At 44.3% G+C, this 22,778-nt stretch overlaps 1 protein-coding gene across 2 annotated transcripts; it reads right to left on the bottom strand.

Moving 5' to 3' along the window:
• Nucleotides 1-334: 334 nt before the first annotated feature.
• Nucleotides 335-22,103, bottom strand: LOC110506782 (NAD(P) transhydrogenase, mitochondrial). 2 transcript variants are annotated; one of them, XM_090222679.1, is made up of 23 exons: nucleotides 21,334-22,103; nucleotides 20,402-20,589; nucleotides 19,040-19,269; nucleotides 18,277-18,494; nucleotides 18,056-18,143; nucleotides 17,777-17,865; nucleotides 17,503-17,690; nucleotides 17,144-17,277; nucleotides 16,938-17,038; nucleotides 16,587-16,677; nucleotides 14,969-15,122; nucleotides 14,687-14,848; nucleotides 14,186-14,296; nucleotides 13,947-14,092; nucleotides 13,631-13,826; nucleotides 12,355-12,588; nucleotides 10,779-10,939; nucleotides 9,636-9,815; nucleotides 7,931-8,090; nucleotides 3,237-3,318; nucleotides 2,313-2,431; nucleotides 1,426-1,541; nucleotides 335-764 (listed from the first exon to the last, which is right to left on the bottom strand). In XM_090222679.1, the coding sequence occupies exons 2-23, from the start codon at nucleotides 20,535-20,537 to the stop codon at nucleotides 618-620; spliced, it is 3,243 nt and encodes a 1,080-aa protein (XP_090078805.1). In that variant the 5' UTR covers nucleotides 20,538-20,589; nucleotides 21,334-22,103; the 3' UTR covers nucleotides 335-617. The 2 variants fall into 2 exon arrangements, with proteins under 2 accessions (XP_090078805.1, XP_090078806.1); XM_090222680.1 differs by having other exon boundaries at nucleotides 21,330-21,528.
• Nucleotides 22,104-22,778: the final 675 nt, after the last annotated feature.

The raw sequence follows: 22,778 nt of genomic DNA, 5'->3' as shown, positions 1-22,778 counted from the left end.
TATAAAATGACCAAAGGAAATGTACTGTGAGTATGTGAATACAGAAGTATAAAGATTTAGTTAAAGGCTGGGGTTGAATTCATTACGCTGGACATCTGTCAATGCGGCTTGTTCTTAATTTGTATGTATGGTGAACGCTGTGCATGTAGGTTCCATTACCTTTAACAGGCTAGATCAACACGCTGCAGGGTTTTACTGGTTGAGAGCCAGTCTACCGTTAGCTACTGGGAGTATGTGACTTCATCTCCAATTGGTGCTGCTCAGTGCTTTTGTGTGAAATTATACCTGACAAGCTCTTACAAATACAATTGAATAGGGAACTCTAGCCAACAGATCACATTCAAAACAGATTTTTATTTACAAATCAGGGCAGGCAGTGTATGGGTTAATTTAAATGTAATCTAATCGTCGTGTCCACACCTTTGGTTCAACATCACTGCCCAACGTCCAATAATCATATGTACTGAGGACCTCTATAATCATCAAGCCACTAAGTGTAAAAATTTTCACCGTTGTTTACTAATCTTAACGGAACCATACACCTGCATCTGGATTAAAGACAAATAAATACATCTGTAAGGCCGATAGGGAGTGTGTGTGTACTGTCCATCTCTGATCTAGTAGTAGGCCTCTCTGATCTTGGCCTGTAGTGTGTCACAGGTCTTCTTGGCGTCTCCCAGCAGCATGGATGTGTTGGGCTTGTAGAAGATGGGATTGTCTACTGCAGCATAGCCCACACCCATGGTCCTCTTCATCACAATCACCTACAGTACAGGGAGGGGAACAGGGTTGAGACATGGCTAACGTCACCTTTTATATTCCTCTTCCCACTGGAGACAGTTCCATCCCCACATTCCCCCCTCTGTTTCCAACTGTCTAAATCAGGGGTACGGAAGTACTATTTGAGAAGGTCAGGGTCACACACATTACCTAGGTGGCAAAGGTCCAGATGGACATTGTCATTTATCGGTGTAACAAACCCCCTCCTCACAACCCAAACAGTTCACACCCCTCTTGTTGGCGGAGAGAAAACTGCAGCTAATTTCCTGCAATTTTGTCATGTCTTATGCACACACATATGAGACCAGGGGTCGAGGCATGACTAACCCTCATTTATCATTTTAGTTCAGGACCCACGGCCCGTCTGTTGCATATGACTGGTCTAAATAAAGTGTCAGAAATATGTTTAAAATAACTAGTCGGAGATCTCATCACAATCCCCTACAGAGAAACAAGACAGCACACTTCACAATCTCATGTTATACTCTATACCTGTGAGAGTCCTTGTCAACCAAAGAGTAGGAGAGCTCAGCCCTCAACACCAGAGAGCAGAACAAGACAATATTTTGCATCCTTCCTTCCTTCCTTTTGTAAACCAGTGAGGGCCCTGTTCTAATACCCTTATACTACCTTCTTCATTCCTACCTGTTTGGACTTCCAGACCTCCAGGACTGGCATGCCAGCAATGATGGAGTTGGGGTCCTCCTGGGCTGCTGAGTTCACTGTGTCGTTAGCACCCACCACCAGCGTCAGGTCAGTCTCTGTGGGGGACACACATTAAGTATAACCAGTACAGAGAACCTGGCGAAACTATGGATGGAACCAGCCAGGCAGCGTTACAAACACAACCAACTGTGAGGGATGCCTGCTGGTCGTTATGATCAAATCAATGAATCCATCAATCTACACAGAACAGAAATATAAAACGCAACAATCTCAAAGATTTTACTGAGTTATAGTTCATAGAAGGAAATCAGTCAATTTAAATAATTAAATTAGGCCCTAATCTATGGACTTCACATGAATGGGCAAGGTCACAGGGCATAGGCCCACCCACTTGGGGGCCAAGCCCAGCAAATCAGAATGAGTTTTTCCCCAAAAGGGCTGCAGACATAAATACTCCTCAGACAATCTGGCAGGTGAAGAAGCCGGATGTGGAGGTCCTGGGCTGGCGTGGCTACACGAGGTCTGTGGTTGTAAGGCTGGTTGGATGTACTGCCAAATTCTCTAAAACGACGTTGGAGGCGGCTTATGGTAAAGATATAAACATTCAATTTTCTGGCAACAGCTCTGTCGGACATTCCTGCGGTCAGCATGCCAATTGTCAGGTGGACGGATTATCTTGGTAAAGGATAAAATGCTCACTAACAGGGATCTAAAGACATTTGTGCACAACATTTTAGAGGCAAAGCTTTGTGTGTATGGAACATTTCAGGGATCTTTTATTTCAGCTCATGAAAAATGGGACAATTTCATTGTTGTGTTATATTTTTGTTCAGTAAATTGATCAGTGTGAGTGTGTGTGTTCTGACCTTTGAAGTCCTCATTGATCTCATCCATCTCCAGAACCACGTCATATGGAACACCTGCCTCAGCCAGGAGCACGTTTAGCTGGCCTGGCATACGACCTGCCACAGGGTGGATACCAAACCTAGAAACACACGTGCGCACACACACACAGAGAGAAAAACACAAGCACACACATTAATGTTGTCTTTATGCAATTCCTCAGTCAGTCAGGGCTTCACAGCTTCGCTCTGAATTTGGAGAATGAAGATGTTTTCCACTCTAAAGCTTTTAGGCCCAGATGTGTTTTGTCTTCCTTGAACTTAAAAAAGTGACCTGCCAGTGTTCCTGACCAGGAAACTCAAGACGGTCAGTGGGATTGAAAAACTAAATGGAAAGAATGTTATTTTAGAAGTCAGACTAATACAGGACGATATCGTTATCTCACTGTGACAGGAGGACTGATGGTCCCCAACAAAAATAAACAGTGGAGAGAGAGAGAGAGAGAGAGGGGTCAGACTAATACAGGACGATATCGTTATCTCACTGTGACAGGAGGACTGATTGTCCCCAACAAAAATAAACAGAGTGGAGAGAGAGAGAGAGGTCAGACTAATACAGGAAGATATCGTTATCTCACTGTGACAGGAGGACTGATTGTCCCCAACAAAAATAAACAGAGTGGAGAGAGAGAGAGAGAGGGGTCAGACTAATACAGGAAGATATCGTTATCTCACTGTGACAGGACTGATTGTCCCCAACAAAAATAAACAGTGGAGAGAGAGAGAGAGAGGGGTCAGACTAATACAGGAAGATATCGTTATCTCACTGTGACAGGAGGACTGATGGTCCCCAACAAAAAAAAACAGAGTGGAGAGAGAGGAAGAGAAAAAGAGAAAGAGATGATTGAGGAGAGAGAGAGAGAGAATTATATTATTGTGAAGACCTACCTGACAGACTTGCCCTGCTCTACCAGCATCTTCACCATGTCAGCAATGGGGTACTGGGCCTTAGCCGCACACAGACCCCAACCTACACACACACACACACACACACACTATAAGCAGACCAACCTACACAATCACAGTGTCACTGTAGGTAAAGTTCAAATGTTACTGTTAAAAGGTATGACTCAGCGATGCACGAAGTAAACAGCAGTGGTGTAAAGTACTGAAGTAAAAATACTCAAAAAAGCACAACTTAAGTAGTTTGTGGGATATGTACTTTAATATTGATATTTTTGCCAACTTTTACTTCACTACATTCCTAAAGAAAATATGTACTTTTTACTCCATACAGTTTCCCTGCCATCCAAAAGTACTTCTTACATTTTGACAGGAAAATGGTCCAATTCACACACTGATCAAAAGAACTTCCCTGGTCATCTCTACTGACTCTGATCTGGTGGACTCACTAAACACAAATGCTTAGTTTGTAAATTATGAGTGTGGGAGTGTGGAAGTGTGGAAGTGTGGGAGTGTGGAAGTGTGGAAGTGTGGGAGTGTGGGAGTGTGGGAGTGTGGGAGTGTGGGAGTGTGGAAGTGTGGAAGTGTGGAAGTGTGGGAGTGTGGAAGTGTGGGAGTGTGGGAGTGTGGAAGTGTGGAAGTGTGGAAGTGTGGGAGTGTGGAAGTGTGGAAGTGTGGGAGTGTGGGAGTGTGGAAGTGTGGAAGTGTGCCCCTGGCTATCCGTCAATACAAATAAATGGTGCCGTCTGCTGTGCTTAATATAAGCAATTAGAAATGGTTTATACTTTTACTTGATAGTTAAATTAATTTTAGAAATTCCATTTACTTTTGACACTTAAGTATATTTAAAACCAAATACTTTTAGACTTTTACTCAAGTAGTATTTTACTGGGTGACTCACTTTTACTTGAGTCATTAAGGTATCTTTTCTTTTACTCAAGTATGACAATTGAGTACTTTCTCCACCACTGGTAAACAGAATATTGGGCCGATTTCCACAACAACTAAGAGTGTTGAACCTCTGCTGTTTTGGTCCCGACCATGTTGTAGCAGCAAGGAGCGCACGCACGCACACACACACACACCCTGCATTGTCTTGCATCATGCTCATCTTAATATCTACGGTGCTGCTCGTGGCCACGTCACAACTATACATTTCATGTGTTTGATGGCTCAGGTTGATGTGACCTTCTCCAAGACATGGCAGACCAGGTAACTTAATGACCAGGTAACTAATGACCAGGTAACTAATGACCAGGTAACTAATGACCAGGTAACTAATGACCAGGTAAATGATAGAGGTAACTTAATGACCAGATAAATGATAGAGGTAACTTAATGACCAGATAAATGATAGAGGTAACTAATGACCAGGTAACTAATGACCAGGTAACTAATGACCAGATAACTAATGACCAGATAACTAATGACCAGGTAACTAATGACCAGATAAATGATAGAGGTAACTAATGACCAGATAACTAATGACCAGATAAATGATAGAGGTAACTAATGACCAGGTAACTAATGACCAGATAAATGATAGAGGTAACTAATGACCAGATAACTAATGACCAGATAAATGATAGAGGTAACTAATGACGAGATAAATGATAGAGGTAACTAATGACCAGATAAATTATAGAGGTAACTAATGACAAGATAACTAATGACCTGATAACTATTACCAGATAAATGATAGAGGTAACTAATGACCAGATAACTAATGACCAGATAACTAATGACCAGATAACTAATGACCAGATAAATGATAGAGGTAACTAATGACCAGATAAATGATAGAGGTAACTAATGACCAGATAAATTATAGAGGTAACTAATGACAAGATAACTAATGACCTGATAACTATTACCAGATAAATGATAGAGGTAACTAATGACCAGATAACTAATGATAAGATAAATGATAGAGGTAACTAATGACCAGATAACTAATGACCAGATAAATGATAGAGGTAACTTAATGACCAGGTAACTAATGACCAGGTAACTAATGACCAGGTAACTAATGACCAGGTAACTAATGACCAGGTAACTAATGACCAGATAAATGATAGAAGTAACTAATGACCAGATAAATGATAGAAGTAACTAATGACCAGGTAAATGATAGAAGTAACTAATGACCAGGTAAATGATAGAGGTAACTAATAACCAGGTAAATGATATAGGTAACTAATGACCAGATAACTACTGACCAGATAAATGATAGAGGTAACTAATGACCAGATAAATGATAGAGATAACTAATGACCAGATAAATGATAGAGGTAACTAATGACCAGATAAATGATAGAGGTAACTAATGACCAGGTAACTAATGACCAGGTAACTAATGAACCGATAACTAATGACCAGATAACTAATGACCAGATAACTAATGACCAGATAAATGATAGAGGTAACTAATGACCAGATAAATTATAGAGGTAACTAATGACCAGATAAATTATAGAGGTAACTAATGACAAGATAACTAATGACCTGATAACTATTACCAGATAAATGATAGAGGTAACTAATGACCAGATAACTAATGACCAGATAAATGATAGAGGTAACGTAATGACCAGGTAACTAATGACCAGGTAACTAATGACCAGATAACTAATGACCAGATAAATGATAGAGGTCACTTAATGACCAGATAAATTATAGAGGTAACTAATGACAAGATAACTAATGACCTGATAACTATTACCAGATAAATGATAGAGGTAACTAATGACCAGATAACTAATGACCAGATAAATGATAGAGGTAACGTAATGACCAGGTAACTAATGACCAGGTAACTAATGACCAGATAACTAATGACCAGATAAATGATAGAGGTAACTTAATGACCAGATAAATGATAGAGGTAACGTAATGACCAGGTAACTATTACCAGATAAATGATAGAGGTAACTAATGACCAGATAACTAATGACCAGATAAATGATAGAGGTAACTAATGACCAGATAAATGATAGAGGTAACTTAATGACCAGGTAACTAATGACCAGGTAACTAATGACCAGATAAATGATAGAGGTCACTTAATGACCAGATAAATGATAGAGGTAACTTAATGACCAGATAACTAATGACCAGGTAACTAATGACCAGGTAACTAATGACCAGATAAATGATAGAAGTAACTAATGACCAGATAAATGATAGAGGTAACTAATGACCAGATAAATGATAGAGGTAACTAATGACCAGATAAATGATAGAGGTAACTTAATGACCAGGTAACTAATGACCAGGTAACTAATGACCAGATAAATGATAGAGGTCACTTAATGACCAGATAAATGATAGAGGTAACTTAATGACCAGATAACTAATGACCAGGTAACTAATGACCAGGTAACTAATGACCAGATAAATGATAGAGGTAACTAATGACCAGGTAAATGATAGAGGTAACTAATGACCAGATAAATGATAGAGGTAATTAATGACCAGATAAATGATAGAGGTAACTTAATGATCAGATAAATGATAGAGGTAACTTAATGCAGAGGTTATTCTTGGAAGACTAAAAACAGAAGTGAATAAGGTCTGTTTGAAACAATTTGTTATCTTCTGTTCTCCTCTCCTGACCAAGGCTGCAGTACCTCTTTCCCAATACCCTTCCTTTATCTCTCTTACCTCTCCCCCTTTTCACCTCCTCTTGCCCCATTTCACCCTCTATTCTCACTTTCCCCCCCCTCTCTCCGCTCTGCTCTCCCTTCTGTCTTAAATCATAGGATTTCTACAGTCTGGGGGTGGTGCGTGCGAGAGGAACCCCTTTCCCCTGCCTGTAAGTGTTATGGGGTTGTGTGTGTTATGGGGCGGGGGGTGAAGAAGAGGGCATGCGTGCGAGAGGAACCCCCGCTCCCATGTGTCTGTCTAACGCCTGCTTGTGTAACTGTCCTGAGGTATCAGCATACTGGATAGAGGTGTGTTCTGATACTGGGTAGAGTTGAGAGGTGAGAGGCCAGTGCTGTATGTTGATTACAACTAATCAACTATATTTGGAACAAATCTCCCTGACCTCTAACCCCTGGGCCACTGTAGTCTTCTATATTACCAGTTACGTCTGACTGCCTGCCTGCCTGCCTGCCTGTCTGTCTGGCGAACAAGCTAGCTCCGCTTCACAGGGACATAGATAAACTGCACCCTCTACTGGACATTCCCTGTCCCTGTGTCAGGCTCCAGTACAGACGTTATGCCAGGGTTCATTACTAAATGACCTGGTTTCAGTCTGGGAGGAGAGCAGAACACACAGACAGATACACGACTCTGCACACAACCCTCCTACAGTGATGAACACTGGAACACAGGTGTGTTCCATAAGACTACCTCTGAACCCTACCCAGAACTTGCGTGTTGTGCGAACGCATGATTGCGTTTGTGCTGTGTGTGTGTGTGTGCGTTTGTGCTGTGTGTGTGTGTGTGCGTTTGTGCTGTGTGTGTGTGTGTGCGTTTGTGCTGTGTGTGTGTGCGTGTGCGTTTGTGCTGTGTGTGTGCGTGTGCGTTTGTGCTGTGTGTGTGCGTGTGCGTTTGTGCTGTGTGTGTGCTTGTGTGCGTTTGTGCTGTGTGTGTGCGTGTGCGTTTGTGCTGTGTGTGCGTTTGTGCTGTGTGTGTGCGTGTGTGCGTGCGTGCGTGCGTGCGAGAGTGTGTACCTGGGGTGATGATGATGCTGTTGGCCTCTTTGATGAGTTCGATGGACTGGTCCACATTGACCTCTGTGTGGGTACCTGTGATCTCCATGGGTTTTCCCCCTGCCGTGGAGCTGGTACCGAACCCTCCCAGGATCACGTTGGGCAGGGAACGGTTCATTGCCTGGAAAGAGGGGTGTAACCAGGATTAAATACAACATTGATATTATATCTCTATGGGGAGCGTGACAAATATTTTGATGAATTCCAAAACCAAAGAATCTCAAAGTGCAAGAGCAAAACTAAGATGACAAGGCTACCTGACTGGCAGGTGAGTGTCTGAGTGAGAGAGGCTGAGAGAGATGACAAGGCTACCTGACTGGCAGGTGAGTGTCTGAGTGAGAGAGGCTGAGAGAGATGACAAGGATACCTGACTGGCAGGTGAGTGTCTGAGTGAGAGAGGCTGAGAGAGATGACAAGGCTACCTGACTGGCAGGTGAGTGTCTGAGTGAGAGAGGCTGAGAGAGATGACAAGGCTACCTGACTGGCAGGTGAGTGTCTGAGTGAGAGAGGCTGAGAGAGATGACAAGGCTACCTGACTGGCAGGTGAGTGTCTGAGTGAGAGAGGCTGAGAGAGATGACAAAGCTACCTGACTGGCAGGTGAGTGTCTGAGTGAGAGAGGCTGAGAGAGATGACAAGGCTACCTGACTGGCAGGTGAGTGTCTGAGTGAGAGAGGCTGAGAGAGATGACAAGGCTACCTGACTGGCAGGTGAGTGTCTGAGTGAGAGAGGCTGAGAGAGATGACAAGGCTACCTGACTGGCAGGTGAGTGTCTGAGTGAGAGAGGCTGAGAGAGATGACAAGGCTACCTGACTGGCAGGTGAGTGTCTGAGTGAGAGAGGCTGAGAGAGATGACAAAGCTACCTGACTGGCAGGTGAGTGTCTGAGTGAGAGAGGCTGAGAGAGATGACAAGGCTACCTGACTGGCAGGTGAGTGTCTGAGTGAGAGAGGCTGAGAGAGATGACAAGGCTACCTGACTGGCAGGTGAGTGTCTGAGTGAGAGAGGCTGAGAGAGATGACAAGGCTACCTGACTGGCAGGTGAGTGTCTGAGTGAGAGAGGCTGAGAGAGATGACAAGGCTACCTGACTGGCAGGTGAGTGTCTGAGTGAGAGAGGCTGAGAGAGATGACAAGGCTACCTGACTGGCAGGTGAGTGTCTGAGTGAGAGAGGCTGAGAGAGATGACAAGGCTACCTGACTGGCAGGTGAGTGTCTGAGTGAGATGGGCTGAGAGAGATGACAAGGCTACCTGACTGGCAGGTGAGTGTCTGAGTGAGAGAGGCTGAGAGAGATGACAAGGCTACCTGACTGGCAGGTGAGTGTCTGAGTGAGAGAGGCTGAGAGAGATGACAAGGCTACCTGACTGGCAGGTGAGTGTCTGAGTGAGAGAGGCTGAGAGAGATGACAAGGCTACCTGACTGGCAGGTGAGTGTCTGAGTGAGAGAGGCTGAGAGAGATGACAAGGCTACCTGACTGGCAGGTGAGTGTCTGAGTGAGAGAGGCTGAGAGAGATGACAAGGCTACCTGACTGGCAGGTGAGTGTCTGAGTGAGAGAGGCTGAGAGAGATGACAAGGCTACCTGACTGGCAGGTGAGTGTCTGAGTGAGAGAGGCTGAGAGAGAGTATGTGTGTGTAAGTGAATGCGACTGAGTGTTTAGCAGTACTCACCACACACATGATGTAGGAGAGGATAGCACCAGACGAGCCAATCAGAGCTCCTACAATGGTCATGAGGTTGTTGTCCAATAGGAATCCCTCGGCACACAGCGCCCAACCAGAGTAGGAATTGAGCACAGTGATGACAACGGGCATGTCAGCGCCCCCGATGGCCATCGTCAGGGTTACACCCTACAGGAACACAATCCCGGTCAGGACAGGCTTCAGTCACTAGTAGGGTTGCAAAAGGTTTTCCAGAAATACCAGTTGGAGGATTCCTGGATTTCCTGTTAATTCCCCACTGATTCCAGTAATCTTCCAACCTCGATTTCTCGAAAAGCTGCGATTCTTTGGAAAGTTACTTGAATCTTGGAACTATACCCAGCAAACCGGGAACATTCCCAGAACATTAGCTAAGATTCCCATTAAGTTCTAGGTAGTGTTTTATCTAACATTAGGATAACATCCCCCAAAAAAATCAGAAAACATTTTAAATGTAATATCCTTGGAATGTATTCCTAGCATTCACTGAAAGGTTGTACACAACACCTGTAACAACCACCACAGAACATTCCCCAAACGTTATCATTAGGTTTCCAGGTAAGGTAGTAATGCACCAGTAATGTTTTTAGAACACACTGCCGCAACGAAATATAGGATCAATGTTCTGGGAATGTTCTGGCAACATCAGGCAATTGTTTTATGCAAACATTGTGTAATCATGAGCCAACTGGCCAGGTTTTGTGTTATGAGAACATTTGCCGCAACCTAGCGAATGTTCTGGGAACTTTTACAAAGCCAATTTTGGTTTGCTGGGTAGTCAATAGATAAACCCCTCACAGTGACTTTATGATACTGGGTTATTTCCTCTAGATCAGGGGTAGGCAACTAGATTAAGCCGTGGAACGATTTTTGTTGGAGCTGAAACAAACTACACAAAAAAATGTTAAACACTCAAGCCAGTTCTGGCCAGCGGGCCGCCTGTTGCCTAACCCTGCTGTAGATTGTGGTTGTCGTCTTTATCAAGGTCAGTCCCACCAACATTGTTGAGTGTCAAAGTTTTTCTTATTCTGATAAGAGCTGAATAACACTATTGGTCATTGGTGGTCTTCACCATGTCTGTATAAAACATTACAGCTTTAGCCATGTTCTCACCATGACGGTGGAGAGGCCAGACACTCCAACCAGACAGCCCATGCCAGTAGCGTAGTCAGCACTGAGCATGAAGGGAATCATACCACCGACAGACGCCGTCATCAGACCGGCGTTCATCATGTGACGCCCCGGCAACATCAGCGGGGCGGAGTTCAGAACACCTGAAAGGAGGGAATACAGAACACTGTTCACAGAACTGCACCAGGAACTCTAAACTCTGAACTCACAATGTATCATTCTGAACTGGAAATTGTGAACAGAGAGGAGTGGAACGGGGCAGGGAATCCTGGAAGGAGAGATGGGGCAGGGTTGTATTGATATATCACATTGATTAGAGTGAGGGGGTGGAGGTCAGGTGGAGCGTTGTAATATATTGAAAACAGACCACAGATCTGGCAGGGACTCCTGCCTTCGGTCGGTCTCTCATTACCAGTGATCACAGAGGGAATAGAGAACTGACGGTTTATAAACACAATAGAGAGACAACCGTTTCTCACGTGGGCTAGAAAAATAACTGCCCTCCATAGAAAAGCAGCCCCCCCACACACACACTTAAAGAGAAGATTCACCCATTTTGAATGTTCCATTGTTTTTGTGTATCTCTGAGTGATGTTCTATCGATTTCCTGGGTCATTTAATGTTTTCATGTGTATCTGAGTTACTGGTGTTCAAGCAGGCAGAAATCCATCCGGTTTGACGTAGCACTGTGATAAAGTCTCTCACTACCCTGGAAGTTAATAGGAATACAACTTTTAGATGGTGAAAACATCTATCATACATGTCAGATTTCAATACTGGCTGATGTCATAACACGGGACGATGTCTTCTCTCAAATGACTCAATTATCATATTTTTTGTGATATTCCTACCTTCGAGAAATTTAGAATTTAACAGAGGGTTTAGCACATTTCTCCTATTTGTCTGCCTCTTCAGTCCAGGGTGCATTGTATGGTGCCGTTGCGAATGTCAAACTCCACTCTGAGGCACATCGATCTGCAGGTTGAACAGGTGAGATTGTAGACTCCTAAAATTGATAGCTGTAAAATTCCCAAAACAAACTGCACTAACTAGCTACTTCATATACTGATCTTGTCTTTGGTATTATTGTGTGTAGTTAAGTTAGCTAGCTAGCCAGCCCATAGAGAGCATTGCATTGTGGATTTGGTAGTCGACTTGAGCTGCAACATATTTCCACAACAATATTTACGTTTCTACCAACCTTATTATAAACACCAAAATGAAACATCTGATCACTAAAAATATTGCTGTCACATGTGTTATTTAACACTATACATTGTAGTGGTTTTGGGTGGATTTTTCCTTTAACAACTGTTACCTTACCAACGTAGCACTCCTACAAGCCTCCCGGCCCTTCCACTCTGTCAGGCACGCAATAATCAGCCATACTCACACACACACACACACACCATCCTGGCCTGGATTTCCCATGGGATCTTGAGCTTTGGCTAGATCAAAGGAGGCAATCAGTACCACAGGACAGAGAGCTCAGAGAGAGAGAGTGTGTGTGTCTGTCTGCGTTCCTGCATCCACGTGTGTTAATGGCTGTCTACAGTACCTTGCAGCTTGCCATAGGCCACCAGTGACCCGCTGAAGGTGACCCCTCCGATGTATGTGCCGAGGTAGGCCACAGTCTTCACCATGTTGGCTGCAGGGTGTACGTCCAAGTGAGGGTACTCGATCATGTACTCTGCCACACAGGTCAGCACTGCAGCCAGACCCACCAGGCTGTGGAAGGCAGCTACCAGCTGGGGGAGATCGGTGATCTCAATACGCTTAGCAATGGTCAGACCTGGGGAAGCAGAGTAGCAGAGGGTCAGAAACACGCAGTAGGGCACAGGGGGAAAACAGACACACCATCACAGAGACCTTCAGTTCTATACAGGTACCGATGGCTGTAGATCCTAGCAGTTGATTTGGAATTCAGCAACAACAAAACAGCCCTGAATCTCTGAAGGCCAAATGTAGAAGACATTTTCTATGGAAGTATTTTCTCCTGGTCTCACAGTGCTTCACATAGAGTTGGACTAACTCCTAGTGCTACAACATACTGTATTTGCTGGGAAGGCAACCATCTGGACTGAATTACTTTTGTATTCATATTGGACATTAACATCAGAACTAACAGAATAGTCTGGAGGCACGCTCTAAACAGTGTTGTCAAAAACCCTAATAAAATAACAACTAGTTCTCTAAAGGATAATATTACTAATATCAGACTGCATAAACACACATGCCCTGGGTGTGTGTGTGTGTGTGTGAGACAGCTGCCAGGGCCTAAGAGAATAATAACATCATATCAGTATAACACACACACACACCTAAAGTACTCTGACACCATGAAGATATCAGAGTATATCTGTCAATCTAGATCGCATGATGGATGGTCCATCATAGTTTCAATAATTCACGCTCATTTTTCAAAGACTTCAGAAATAATATGCAAAGTCAATAACATGTACAAACCTTAGTCATGGTTTTATACACTTTTAAACAAATGTGAAATGGTGTATGAGATCAGATATCTAGACTTTTCTTCCTGTGTTGTCCAGACCAAAATCCTCATCACCAATGGCAGAAGGAAAAGCTCAGAGGTAGAAACATGGCATCTGGCTGGAAAAGTTGACTTGGGCCCGTTTCCCGGACACGGATTAAGCCTGGTCTTGGAGGAAGGGCCTACTTACCCAGGGTCTTCTAGTGGCCATGGCCTTTTTAAGTTTCCATTTCAATCATAAAGTCTTTTTAGATGTTTAAACACACTTTTAATACATGTTGATTAGATTTGAGATGGTGTGTATCTGTATATGGCTGTGTGGTGTGGCAGGTCCACCTACCCAGGGTTCCTCCGGTGGCCATGGCGGCACTCATCTGTGCCAGCAGCTCAGGAGAGGGCTTCAGGGAGCCGAGAGTGGCAGCGATGCCCCCTGCTACACCCATCATGCCCAGGGCATTACCCAGACGACTGGTGCCCTGTGAAGACAGCCCTGCCAATGCTCCCACACAGCACATACCAGACCCCAGGTACATCATCTGGAACACACAGTGTTACAACATAACACACCAACACAACACAGTTGGCTTCCTAACCCCAGGTAGTTACATCATTTGTAGAACAGCACTTCAACAACAACAACAGCACATCAGTGTCACCTGCTCGATGTGGTAGCCAGCAGCCACAGAGGCCCCGTAACCTCCTATGAAGACTCCTATTGGAAGACCGTACAGGTAGTTGTACTCTGGAGGGTCTGTAGGACGTTTAAACATGTCCAGCATCCTCTGGGTGATCATGAACCCACCTGGGAGGACAGAGACAGGTAGAGACAGTGAGTGAGTGTGTGCTTGTGTGCGTGCGTGTGCGCATGTGTGTGTCGTGTGTGTGTGTGCCAGACCTGCGATGTTGATGGAGGAGACGAAGGCTGCAGCCAGAGCCAGGCCCTCGGGGAAGGAGGAGGGGTGGAGACCTCCCCCCATCAGGACCAGACCACCCACAGCAGTCAGACCTGCCACGGGGAGAGAAGACATGTTCACACACACCTTGTTCAACGTCCAGGTGCTTGAAGGAGTAAAGAAATGGAATAATGTAACAGTTTCTGCAGGGGTTTCTTAGAGGGAGGAAATAAGCGGAGGGCTTTGTTACTACACAGCTCTACACAGCTCAATACTACAGACACACCCAGTATGGAGAACAGGGTGACCATTACCTGCTGACACACCAGGGTCCTATTCACTAGACACCAAACAGCTGAAAACTGACCCACACGAAGAGGGACGGACAAAGCCTGTCTAATAAGTGCTTGTTTTTCATTGCAAAGTGTTTTAATACATTTTACTAAGGTGTGCACAAATAAATAGGACCCAGCAGTGACACTATTTGAGCCCTGACCTCTGACCTGAGATGGCGTTGGTGACGGACATGAGGGGTGAGTGGAGGGCGGGGGTGACGCCCCACACCGTGTGGTATCCCACGATGCCGGCCAGGCCGAAAGTAGTGACCATCTGGGTGAAGGCTGAGTTGGGCGCCGCCAAGCCCAGAGCCAGACATGTAGAGAGACCTGAAGACAGGAGAGGACAGCAGAGAGGGAGGGAGTTAGGGTGTGTGTGTGTGTGTATGTGTGTGTGTGTGTGTGTGTGTGTGTGTGTGCGTGTAAGTGTGTACGGTGTGAGTGTCTGACCTGCGGTGTAGACACCAGCGTTGGTCAAGGTCTTCTGGAAAGGTGAGACCACAGCTGCCTTCTCTGCCGCTAGCTCTGCTACACTTTTCTGTTTGACTGGAGCGGCCGGGGGTTGTGTCTTAGGTTGGGGGGATGGGAACAGGCTCTTGCCTTCCTGGAGATGTGACAAACACAACGTGAGAAACACACAATGTGAAAAAAAACACAAGATGAAAAATACACGTTAGAAATCCACATGAGAAACACACACACTGAGAAACACACACACTGAGAAACACGTGAGCAATTGAGGAATATTCTAAATGGAAGGTTATTGTTAGAAATGGAGGGATCCTGTCAGGATTTAATTGGAAACCTTGCTTTTTAAAAATTGAGTTTCTACGGCACCAAGGTTGAAAATAACAGACTGACCAATCATGTGCAAGTTGAGGTTCTTAACTAGAAGACAGGATTTTTCATATCACCTAAGGAACCTGAGTAACAACCACGGGATATAACAATGGAACATACCTAGCGAGAAAAATCACATTTAAATAGCATGAATAATTCTGTTTAATACGTGGTAAGGTGACACGCCTCGTGCTTTCTCTGCCTCTCTAGTCTGCCGTAAACACTGTCAAAATGTCAAAACTTTCAAATCAAGACATTCCTGGAAAAGTGCATTTAAAAAAGATATTTCATAACTAGCATTCCTGTTTCTCACGTAAACTGTGCTATGTGCAGCCAGCTGGATTCCAGCTCTGAGAGAATATAGCAGGGTGGCTTATGGGTCATGGTGACGCTTCACTCAGAAATAACAGCATGCATTCCAAATGGCACCCTACTTCCTATATAGGGAGCAACTTTTGACCAGGGCCCATAGGATGCCATTTGGGAGGCAGAGAAAGTCTGAGCATGAAGGGACGTGGACTCTTCAACTCATTCAACAGAGAATCTGACAAACTTTGATTTGGAGTAAAACATCACATTTAAAACTCCCTGCTTTCTTCAGTCTCAGTGTGACTGATTCACCCACTTTGTAGCTCTTTACTTATCGTGTCATTTGAAACAAAACCAAATCCCACCTTCTTTCACAGGAGAAGACAGCATTTACACCCACAATTTGACAGGAAAAAAATACTACCAACCTCAAGACATCTGAGAGTCCTCACAATATATACGTTCAGGTAATAACAGATGATTAATGCTAGTTAAGTAGTAACTAACTATGACAGAACTTACTGCAATACGCTACAGTATGTCAAAGGCTGTGATTTATCATCTGCTGTAGAGTAATGTGTTCTGACAATCTGGCTGTTGGGAAAATAATCTACAATAGAATTTTATGCAGAAAAATATGTTGGTAGGACACGGCTGTGTGTGTTTGCGCACATGGAAGTGATTTATGTTTACTATAGGTTAATGAGATAATGGAAACGGGACGACTAAAATGGGACTAAATGGAAAGGGCATTTAGTTGACTAAAATGGCCCACTGTTTTATTCATTTTGACAATAACTAGACTAAATCATTATTCAAATGACAAAAATGTGACTTAATGATACGTGTCAAAATGACCTAGACTAGACAATAAATAAATATTCTACATGAAGTATCAACAGAGACACATACTACACACCTGCATGACCATGGTTCCTCTGATGACGTGGTCCAGTGTCCCGTGATCAAACTCTTCTTTGGGCTCAAAGTGGAAGTAGTCTTTGTCTGGGCTGATGGTGATAAGCACAATTAAAATCAGACATTAACATATCACATTTATATACTGAACCACCTTTATCAAACTCCAATCCTTTTAGACTTGGCCAGGAACAACTCTGGGTCTGTGGGGCTATAACATAGGCCAGGTGTTTTTCCTGGTCAGGTAACGTGATTGGTCCTAGGGAAAACTACTGTCCCTGTCCATGTCTAGTAGTATTATAAAGTGTCCATCTATCCATCCAAAAAACTGTCCACCCACCCGTCCCTTTACCTGATGGCCTTGAGCAGTTTGAGCACGTTGTTGGAGTACAGGGTGCTGGCCTGGGTGGGCATGCGGCTGGGCAGGTCGGTGAAGCCGATGTGTGTCACACCCTGAGGAGAAACACACACACAGCTCTCAGTTACACACACACAAACTCCACCTATACACACTCTAGGGACAGTATTATTCTTCCAGAACTGAGCTGGTCTCCTCACCTTGTGTACGTGCAGCTCTCCAGGCTTGGTGGTCTCAATGTTTCCTCCAGCCTCAGCAGCCAGATCCACCACCACAGAGCCATCCTTCATAGACTCCACCATCTCTGTCTTGATCAGGATGGGAGCTCGCTTCCCTACAGACAGAGGGCATGGTCACGGATCATTATAGAAAGGGAAATTATTAGGATAGAAAGAGTGGAATGATATTCATGGTGAGAGAAAGGAGGGAGAGACGTAGGAGAGAAACAAAGAGAGGAGAACAAGCAGACAGAGTATGTATGAATGTATGTATCTCACCAATGAGATACTGAATGAATGAGAGCATGAATGAATGAGAGCATGAATGAATGAATGTTCACCTGGGATGAGAGCAGTACTGATGAGGATGTCCACATCTTTACACTGCTTGGCAAACAACTCCATCTCAGCTGCAATGAACTCTGGGGACATCTCCTTGGCGTAACCTCCAACACCATCCCCGGACTCCTTAATGTGCACCTCCAAAGGCTCCGCCCCGAACGACTTAAACTGTTCCAGAGCTGCTGGTCTGAGGGTGGATACAGAACATCACCATCATCAATACTGTACCTGGTATCGAAGACTAACTACAACTCATCTGGTACTGCAACTCACCTGGTATCAAAGCCTCTGACGATAGCTCCCATAGACTTGGCGGCTCCAGCTGCAGCCAAACCAGCCACTCCACCTCCGATGACCAGGACCTGGAAGGGTTAACAAGATGGCGGTCAGAGATACAGCGACGTTGCATTGATCCCACAGACTCTGCAGTCCAGGTGACAGGTTAGTCAAAACACTATAATGTATTTAATGCTCTGACATGTCACAGTTGTTCAGTTTTGACAGGTACATTCACATTGATCTAGTTGATATAACTGCTATAGAAGGACTTACCTTGGCTGGGGGGACTTTCCCTGCTGCTGTGATCTGGCCGGTGAAGAATCTGCCAAAGTGGTTAGCAGCCAGAACAACAGCCTTGTACCTGCAGGACACACACAGTTCTATGAACACATTGAACAAGTTTCAGAGCTGGAGGCTAAGACATATGCGTTACTGTGTGTGTACGTATGCGTGTGTGCATACATGTCTGGGTCTCTGCGCATGTCTCCCCTTACCCTGCAATGTTAGCCATGGAGCTGAGTGCGTCGTAGCCCTGTGCGATGGTGACTCGCGGGACCTGATCCATGGCCAGCACGGTGGTCTGACTCTGGGCCAGCTTCTCCATGAGATCAGGATTCTGGGCTGGGTAGATGAAGCTCACCAGGGTGGATTTAGGCTTCAGCAGCTCTGACTCATGTTTGCCAGTAGCCTCGTTCAACACTGGAGCTCTCACCTGGAGAGAAAGTTCAAGAGAGAAGATGGGTCAGAGGTTACCAGGGGCCAACAATGTCTAAGAGATTGAAATGTTTATTTTGTTTCCTCTACTAGCTCAAACAACCAGCAACAACGATTTACTCAGACTTCACCAGTGTTATCCCATACCTAATACTTTGGAACGGCAAAACTCATTCCTCACTCAATTTGTTATGTAAAACTCCCATTGACATACTAGAAGTGTGAAGTATGGTTTACAATAAAGTTACATTTCAACATGTGTATATCTGAAGTTAGGATCTGGCCCTCAATAGTTCAGTACACATTTTGTTTCCTAACAGCACGTGCGAGGGGATCTGCCTGAGCTAGGAGCTGTGTGGGATAACTAATCTTGATCTCATTATGAGTAGTTCATGGAATGTAGATCCATGATTCTGCACAGAGCCTTGATCAGGCCGATCCTCTCAGATGTAACCCTGCAGCCCTGGGTTCAAGTTAACTCCCTGCCCAGTATTGACCACCCTGAGTTTGAGTTAAGTTTGAGTTCCATAGCCCAGTACTGACCTTGAGGACCAGGTCAGATCCGAAGGCCCCGTTAGTGTCTGTGATGGAGGCTCCAGCGTTTATGTACATTTGGTCAGAGAACTTAGCGTGGTCTCCTGCTCCAGACTCCACCTGGACGTTGAAGCCCTGTTTGACGAGCAACTCCACCCCCGCAGGGGACACAGCCACACGACGCTCATTCTTAAAGATCTCCTTAGGAACTCCTACCACCAGGTCCTTATACAGCCGTCCTGCATGAACACACACAACCTCCTTTTAACAAACACTTGAGGACAACCACATAAGATACAACACACCTCGGGGAACAACAATGGGTGTGATTTACACACACTGAATCAGTGCGCACACACAAACATACCTGTACAAATACATGAGTGGGAGACATGAGTATAGCATTACAATTAACAGCATGAAGAGTAACCCAATTCTGAGTTCAGAATTTGCCGTTATCAAGACCTGGTGAGAATCTGGGAGAGACTGACAGGTTCAGGGTAAAAGAGGCTGCAGATGAGACTGTGGAAGAGGCAGGGAAGGGAGTAAGGAAGAATGGAAGTGAGGCAGGGACTAAGGCAAGCTGTAGTGTACTAGGCCGTAGTGACTACTACCGTAGTGTGTGTAAGTTAGACTAAAAGACAGTGTAGTTCTGCAGCGGAAAGTGAGTTGGCCCGGCGAGGTTGGTGGAGAGTCGGGTTTCACATATCAGTCCTTACACGGTGTGGTGACCTCCCCAGCACAGAAACATTATTAGCAGCTGGTTGGCTGCGAGCCAGTACCCACACCACGACGAGGCCTGCTCTGTCTGTCACACACAGACCCAAACCCTGCTCCGCTAAATGTCCCAGTTACACACAAAACTTCCACAAACACACAACATACACTCCAGCACAGCTACCTCAGTCAGTGACAACACAGGGTAGTGTTTATAAAAAGTAGATCTGCCACGGAACAGCAGAATACACATTTCACCTTTAACTGACCTCTCTTACATGTTCTCTTTGCAGGTTAGCAACAGAGAGTGGAGTTAGCCACGGTCATGTTAGCACCCCATAGAAACATTAGCTAAGTTGATTCACGGTCCTATTGTTTCCCATTTCAACAAATTCCCTATCAACCCCTATTCCAAACACAACCGCCACTGCTCTGTGGGAGTTTTTCCACTCCTCCAGCCAGGGCAGAAAATGTCCTTAACTGAACTGTTGTTTAGTTTCCCAATGCCTTTAGTAGGATAGAGAGGAGAAGCTATAAAACAACAAGCAGCCAGGCCTAGACTGCCTACTGTGGCAAAAATACAGATAAGACAATTATCAGAAGACAGTGTTAAGGAGTTTGTGTGTTTGTTAAGGAGTTGTAGTTGTGTCCTACCTTTAGCAGGCTCACAGTTCCAGAGCTGTGGGAAGGTCCTGAAGGCCCGTCGGCCAGGTGTGTGGTGGCGAACACCTTGCTGGAGCAAGGTGACAGTGGAGCCGCAGCAGGAGACACAGCGCAGCAGAGAGGACATGACTAGTGCTGCTGAGGGACAGGCCTGTAGCTGTACCTCTGGTCAACAACACCTAGAGACACAAACAGTTGTGTGTGTGTTGCAGGTGAGGACGTCTTCTAACACTACGTCTGCTTGCTGCTTCCTCAGCCAGCCTTGCTTATCTTAACTGCCCCCGGAAAGTCCTGAACACACACACACACTTTCTCTTCAGCTGCTGGGCCTAGCGACGGCAGTGTGACATTTCAGCTGTGCAGGACAGGACGCAGGGCTGTATACACACTACACAAAGCTACGCGAGATCTGGAAATATGACAGTGTGGTTGTGACAAGAACACGCCTGACTGCTGGGTGAGAGCATAGGACAGGGTTGGGTAGGAGTAGGGACAGGAACAGAAATGGTAGGGCTGGGGTAGAGGCTGGAGACAGGCAGTAGATCTGCATGCAGAAACTGGGGCAGAGAGAAAGAGGGATTATATCCACATGTTGTGGGTTAGCAGAGCACAAGGCAACAGCAACTCAAACGACACACACAGCCTCTCTCTAATTCATTCATACACTCACTCCCTCCCTCGCTCTCTGCTGCCGTTGGACCATTGGGTGGAAAACTGGGACACAAGTCTCTATTACAACAACCTGTAGCTGAACATTTTGTCCGTGCATGACTGTTGCTTCCATATATGCTTCCATATATGACATGACTGTTGCTTCCATATATGACATGACTGTTGCTTCTATTCATTCCTGCAGGAATAAACAGAAACGTAAGAGAAAAGTGTTTATTATTAGGGTAACTACAAAAATATTTCTCACCAACCTTCTGGTAGTTTTCGTCTCAGCCGGAAATTAATTCCCGTTTGATCCGTTATAAAATACAGTAGTGCAATTTGGTTGGTCGGAACGACCTTCACTTTTTCATTTGTCGGGCGCACGGAACGAAGTTTCGGTATCGCAGGTTTATTGGCGCGTTCAGATGAAAGTCGGAACTAGGAAACTCGAACATGTCCGACTTGCTAATTGGTTGAGCGCGGCACGTGTACAACTACAGCCAGTTAGCAAGTCAGACATTTCCGAGTTTCCTAGTTCTGACTATAACGTCAACAATGCATATATAATTAACTATAGAGACTATGCGAATTATTCCTCATCATATCTTCTCTACTTTTGGTGGCCATAACTTCATGTTGTTTTGCAATTATAATATTGACAAAGTTCCAGTGAAACGTTCTGCTTTTCATCGGCAGGTTTTCTTGTCATGGTCCTTAATTTATAAACACAATTTTTCTTCACACAGATATTATATATGGAATACTCGGGATATATTGTATAAAAATACCTCTCTGTTTTTAGAATATTGGTTCCGAAATAATATCCTATTGGTGAGCCAACTGGTAAATGCAGAGGGTCTTTTACTCAGTTATAAAGAATTCTTATCACTTTACAAGGTCCCTGTAACACCTAAAAATGTTGCAATTGTTTTAGATGCCATTCCCTCAGGTGTTGCTATGTTATTCAGGAACATGTCAAGACCTGACCCTCAGAGCCTACCTTCTATTGACCCTGTTGACTCATCAGTAGGAAAGATTTGTTTCTCTTTTGGCCCATTCAACAACAGAGCGATACGATCCTTGTTTCAGCAGGATGTTGTATCTATCTATACCTTATGTCATGCCTTATTGGAATGGATTTATTGATAATATCTGTTGGAAAAAAGTTTGGATGTTGCCACACACATACCTACTTGTTAACAAAATTAAGGAAGTTTCCTTTAAAATTATTCATAAATATTATCCTGCCAACCACTATATGAAGAAGTTTAAGGAAAACATCAACTCAAATTGCTCCTTTTGTAATGACCACCCAGAAACAGTTTTGCATATTTTTTGGCATTGTATGCATGTAAGAAAACTGTGGCAAGACATCAGTAGGTTTATAATTGAACACATTTATGAAGATTTTACACTATTGTGGAGAGATGTACTGTTTGGATTCTTTACATACAATAGAAATAAGCGGAATCATTTTTATGTAATTAATTTCATTATTCTTTTGGCCAAATTTCATATACACAAATGTAAATTTACAAACAGAAAACCACATTTTCGTACCCTACAAAAAGAAATTGAACTGTATTTTAAGACAGTTAAATGCTCTACTAACAAAAAAGCTGTTAGAATTGTAAGTATATGCATGTCCCTTAAGGTCCTTGTGTAATTGTAATGTGATATTGTACCCCCTAGCTCGATTGTCTATTGTTTGTAA

This window comes from Oncorhynchus mykiss, chromosome 26 (assembly GCF_057628025.1).
Source record: "Oncorhynchus mykiss isolate SJ-2025 chromosome 26, ASM5762802v1, whole genome shotgun sequence".
Classification (NCBI taxonomy): domain Eukaryota; kingdom Metazoa; phylum Chordata; class Actinopteri; order Salmoniformes; family Salmonidae; genus Oncorhynchus; species Oncorhynchus mykiss.
This window is presented reverse-complemented; position numbering and strand designations above follow the sequence as displayed.